This window comes from Echinops telfairi, unplaced genomic scaffold (assembly GCF_000313985.2).
Source record: "Echinops telfairi isolate 266 unplaced genomic scaffold, ASM31398v2 ScPeMD7_7469;HRSCAF=8507_1, whole genome shotgun sequence".
Taxonomy (NCBI): domain Eukaryota; kingdom Metazoa; phylum Chordata; class Mammalia; order Afrosoricida; family Tenrecidae; genus Echinops; species Echinops telfairi.
Window position 1 is genome coordinate 57,943,146 of NW_022111373.1, and position 5,270 is coordinate 57,948,415.

At 39.4% G+C, this 5,270-nt stretch overlaps 1 protein-coding gene across 1 annotated transcript in view; it reads right to left on the reverse strand.

Annotated features, from left to right (window-relative positions):
* The window catches only part of ADGRV1 (adhesion G protein-coupled receptor V1), a 675,247-nt gene that overhangs the window by 445,233 nt on the left and 224,744 nt on the right, over window positions 1-5,270 (reverse strand). Inside the window, exons 58-60 of the mRNA XM_045285199.1 lie at window positions 1,699-1,849; window positions 267-405; window positions 14-124 (exon numbers count right to left, since the gene is read on the reverse strand). Coding sequence (XP_045141134.1) covers window positions 14-124; window positions 267-405; window positions 1,699-1,849 — 401 coding nt within the window. The remainder of the gene's footprint in view (window positions 1-13; window positions 125-266; window positions 406-1,698; window positions 1,850-5,270) is intronic.

A 5,270-nucleotide genomic window follows, 5' to 3' on the forward strand; every position in this document is an offset into this window, starting at 1 on the left:
AGTCGCTGGCCACCACGGTGATATTGGCGGTTCTGCTGGCTTCGCGCAGCATTCCTCCCTCACTGATTCCAGTGAGCTGAAACTCAAAGAAGCGCTTTTCTTCGGGAATATCATCATTCAAAGTCTAGAAAAGGGCAAAAAGGCCATTAACAGTACAGTCTGTAAAGTGTAAATGACTATACCTGCCATACCTACAACAAGACACTCGTCTCCCTACACACTTCCACACAGCAAAAGGCACGGTAGAAATTAGTAGCGGGTAATACCTGTATTATTACAACGGCTGCAGACTGACCATCGCGCATGGTAAGTTCCCCAGAGGTTTCCACAAACTCCCCCTTTGAAGGAGGGGATATTCTCCAGTACACGGTGACCTCTCCCCAAATCCCTGGGCCACGAATAAGGCTGCAATATACAAGAGTCTAGTTATTAGAGCAACCTTTCCTCAATATTTGCTGAGTCAACAATAAAAATCCCAAACTCACAGCCATGGAGTCTGGGTCCTCTCTGGGGCAGGGCAGAACCACCCTGAGAGGTTCCCAGACTAACGCTTTACAAGAAGAGAAAGCCCTGTCTTGTTCCCCGGGTGGCGGGTGGTTTCCGTCTGATGACTTGGTGGATTGCAGTCCAATTCATAAGCATTACACTACCAGGGCTTCAATCAAGAATACATAAATTTTATCACTATAAAAACATCTGTTTTGAAATAATATCATCTATCAGCTAAGCACCAAAAAGAAAGTATTATAATCCCAAGGCAGTTGCACCCAAAGTACTAATCTAATGACAATCTCTAGACAAGAATATTGGCAAAAACTGCATATTAAAAATAGAAGATTCAAGACCAAAAAGAAAGATTCATAAATACTTTCACATACAAGACACACTATATAAATCATCTAACAAACTTCTCTGCAGGAGAGTAAACACTTCCCACATGCATATGCTGATAAAAAAAAAAACCAATGAAAAAGATAAGATTAGGTCAAATAACATATTAAATCAAATCTAGCTACTTCACTGATAGCTACCCCTCGGGAGAACCCTGAACTAAGCAAATCTGTCTATGGTCAAACTATATGATAGACCCTCATTTCAACACTTAGAAGCATAAAATGCTGGAACCAAGTGGTATTCTACAGAATGGGTTTGTAGCTAAGACATACACACTTTGAGACAAAGTAACTCTTATTACTCACACTGAGTGACAAAATGGACTGAAAGCATAGAGCTGATGGTGACTCAATGTGCGCTTGGGCTGTACCAATGTGCACTTGGCTGCACCTCAAAAATAGTCAGAAACCTCGCCGGAATCCAGCTTCAAGGTAAACAGTTGCCACCGAATGAAATCTACTCCTGGCCAACCCCACATGCTTCAGTGTCTGCATTTCCAAACATGAAACTGGGCCTTCCTCGCAGGGTGCTTCTGGGAGGGCTTGAACCTCCAACTTTTAGGTTAACAGTGGAGGACATCAGCCTTGTGTACCACCCAGAGGCTCTAACTTCAAAACAGATTATTAGGTTAACATCTGTCAAAGCCTGTTCTTCTTCCCACAGGACGGTGTCAACATAGAAGGTGATAATGCTTGAAGATGATGCAAGTCTTGAACACATATAGTGAAGGTATATAAAATGCTAATTATTTCAATACAACTCCATAACCTCTACCTGGGTAAAGAAAAACTATGAAGCAGTTACCTGATGATAGCGGTGCCATTATATTTTGCTGAGGGCTCTCCGATGAGAACATGTGTCGATGAAGGTGCTATCCCAACTTCTCCGGACACTCCCTTATCTCCCCGAATGATGATGGATGCACTCCCTAAGACAAAGACGAGGCGAACCACTTAATGAACAAACCCACACATGCCACATGGATGCACACGGAGACACTGAAATCAACGAGGCAAGTAACGTGACCAAGAATATACTCTACTAATGCTTTAACAAAGGAACAAAGAGAATGTGGGTGTTAATTCTATGATCACTGCTATGGATTGAACTGTGACCCCCCAAATACACATTTGTGCTGTACTTACCAATATTGTTACCTGTTTACAAATATATAATCAGATATTATTATGCTGAGAGTTATCATATTATACAATCATATTACCATATTATCATTTATCATATAACAATATTTTAATCACTTGTTATTAAAACCACAGCCTGTGGGTATAATCACATTTGGAAATGGATTAGGCTTTTCTGGTACTAATATGTGATATGGTGTGAAAGGTAATCGACTGCGTAATATGGGCCTTCTAGCCATATTCTCATTGGCCATAATACATTTTGTGGTGGATTGTCAAGTTGAGCCTCTGGGCTAGTGGCTATAAACCTTGATAGAGTTCTCTGTTACAGGATTAGGGTGGATCCAGCTCTAGATCTCGATTCACTGGAAGGTGTGATTTACATCATCACATATTTGTTTTCCCAGGGGTTCGGTCTGATGAAATCTAAGTTGTTTCTCACTCAAATCTTCCCAGTGATTTCTGTTTTCTGACTGACCTTTGGTTGAAGCAAGACTAGCACTGACTTCCTGATATTTTTGGCTTCTGGCTCTGGACCTTGCATTTGGCTCACCTCCGCCAGACCTTCTAAGTGGGGCTTAACAGAACCCACAGCCACGTGAGGCATTTCCTTGACGTTTCATGAGTTTCTGTGAGAAGTTGCAGACAATTGCAGAACCCAGTTTCAAGAAGGGATATATGTAAGGGAGCGGGGGCAGGAGGCGGGGGAATGGAGCGAAATAACATCTTGGAAGAGTTGGACATTTGGGAGATCTTTAATCTCCAACTCCTTAGTATTAATTCTTCTAAAGTATATATATATATATACTTTATATATATACTTAAATATATATATTTAACCACAAGGTGTATTTTAAATGGATCTCCTTTGAGACATACAAGCAAAGCAGAGTAGCACAGATGAGGAAGAGATGCCTATCCACATAAAAATCACCAAGGAGCTAGAATTTTAAAAGGCAAGGACTTGCTCCCGAGCTAACAGAGAGACACTTCCCCTAGAACCAGCACCCTGAACTCAGGCTTCTGGTTTCTTAGCTGTGAGAAAGTGACTTCTGTTTGTAAAGTCATGCAGTTGTGGCATTTCTGTTATCTCGACTGCCATCAAGACATGCTGACTCATTGCCACCCCATAGGATAGGGTAGAACTATGCTTGTGGGTTTCTGAGATTGTAACTCTTTATGGAAGTTGAAAGCCACAACTTTCTCCCTAGGATTTGAACCGCTGACCTTGTGGTAAGCAGCCCAACATGTAACCACTCGACCACCAAGGTACCATTATTTCTGGTAGCGCAGCACTGTAGGTCTAAGATAAGGAGCCCTGGAGGCATGTGGGTTACACTGTGAGTCGGAATTGACTTGATGGCAGTGCGTTCTCAAGTCTATCTGCCTAAGGTGATCATCACAGGATAAGGAAGTGCTCTACCACTGGCATCGACTCCTTTTGACATAAGACGCTTAGTTTCAACTGGCAAGCATTCCTCGGGTATTTTCATTATTGTTTCTGAATTTACCATTTGTCTTCAAGCCTTTATAAAACTTTGTCCACTATTTCTCTAATCTTTTTTTAATCTGAAAGCATATGACTGAAATGCAAATAAAATTACATCAAGTAATTTGAATATTCATGTGATACCTTCCCAGTGAACTGGAGAACCTTGGAACGTAGGGTTCCAGAGACAAACGCGCTGTATTACTGAGTTTCCACACTCTCCGCTCTCGCTAATGAGACCATGAATGGTTTGTCATGTGTAAGTATGTCACAGTCAGATGGACAGACATTGTGATTTTTTCCACATTGATAAATCAATTGCTCTAATTCAGGTGTCCTCAAACTTTTTAAACAGGGGGCTAGTTCACTGTCCCTTAGACTGTTGGAGGGCTGGACTATAGTTTAAAAAAAAACTATGAACAAATTCCTATGCACACTGCACATATCTTATTTTGAAGTAAAAAAACAAACGGGGTAAAAACACCCAGCGGGCCAGATAAATGTCCTCAGTGGGCCGCATGTGGCCCGCGGGCCGCAGTTTGAGGACCCCTGCTCTAATTCCTTGATATATCTCTGTTATTAAGATTTTTTAACATGATTTAACTCTTTAACTGTTTTGAACATAGTTTAACTGTTTACTTAAAACTTACAGACAAAAATGCACAATGGTGTGGTTTCCTGATAGGCTTGGCAAAAAGCATTCTTATTTAAAAACCCCAAAAGACTGACTACTCCAGGTACCTATGCTGATACTTGCTCCTTTCTGAGACTTTAGCTGGCTATAGAATTCTGATTTTTGACATCCTCATACACAAGAGTTCTTGGTGACAAAAGACCTGTAGCAATATACAAGCCTTCATACAAAGCTCATTGGTCTTTTCTTGTGATTATTATTACTTATAGCACAATAAGACCATTCGAAAAGTGGTCTTTTCTCTACAGATCCAGGAACTATGAACTATAGGCAAATAAAAATGATGATGTTCATTTCTGAAATGCCAAAATATCTACATAGTTATTCTCTGATTAAAATAGGCACAAATGGATGAAATTGTAAACACAATAAAGTGCTAACTTTTATAATAGCATTGGAAAATTAATATGTGATCATTATAAACATGTTTAGAAAACATAGGCAATTAAAAACCTTGATTAACATGTCATGTAATTAATTCCAAACACATGAGTGACATGCACAGGACAAAAATGAGATTATATTGAACATAGTGCAATGACCCCATTTTATTAACATAACAATTATCCACATTATAACCGTTTCTTAGTCTTAATGAAATTAAATCTAATTTTGCTGCATCACTTTGAATGTTGGTCATATTTAACCAGACTCTCACTGTTGTGATATTAAAGAAGCTTTCCATATTCTATCTATGAGTAGGATTACAATTAACATTTTATTTGAGTGCATGCATACACACACAGCTAAACTATATGAAATCTTCACATATAATCTTAACAACACTAGATAATATAATTTTGAAAAGCCTTTACCTATAATGTAGGTGTAAATGACATTTTTTCTTTTTCTTTTTAACGTTTTATTGATAGACTGTTCACATATCATACACTTCAATTGTTAATTCCTTTTTTAAAAGAGTTGTATGTACATCATCACAATGAGTTCTAGTGCTCGTTCCCCCCTCCCACATTCTTTATTTGCTCCCCAATTCCTCTTACCCTCCCACATCCTGTTCCTAATAAACCATTGCATTAATTATTGCCTCTAC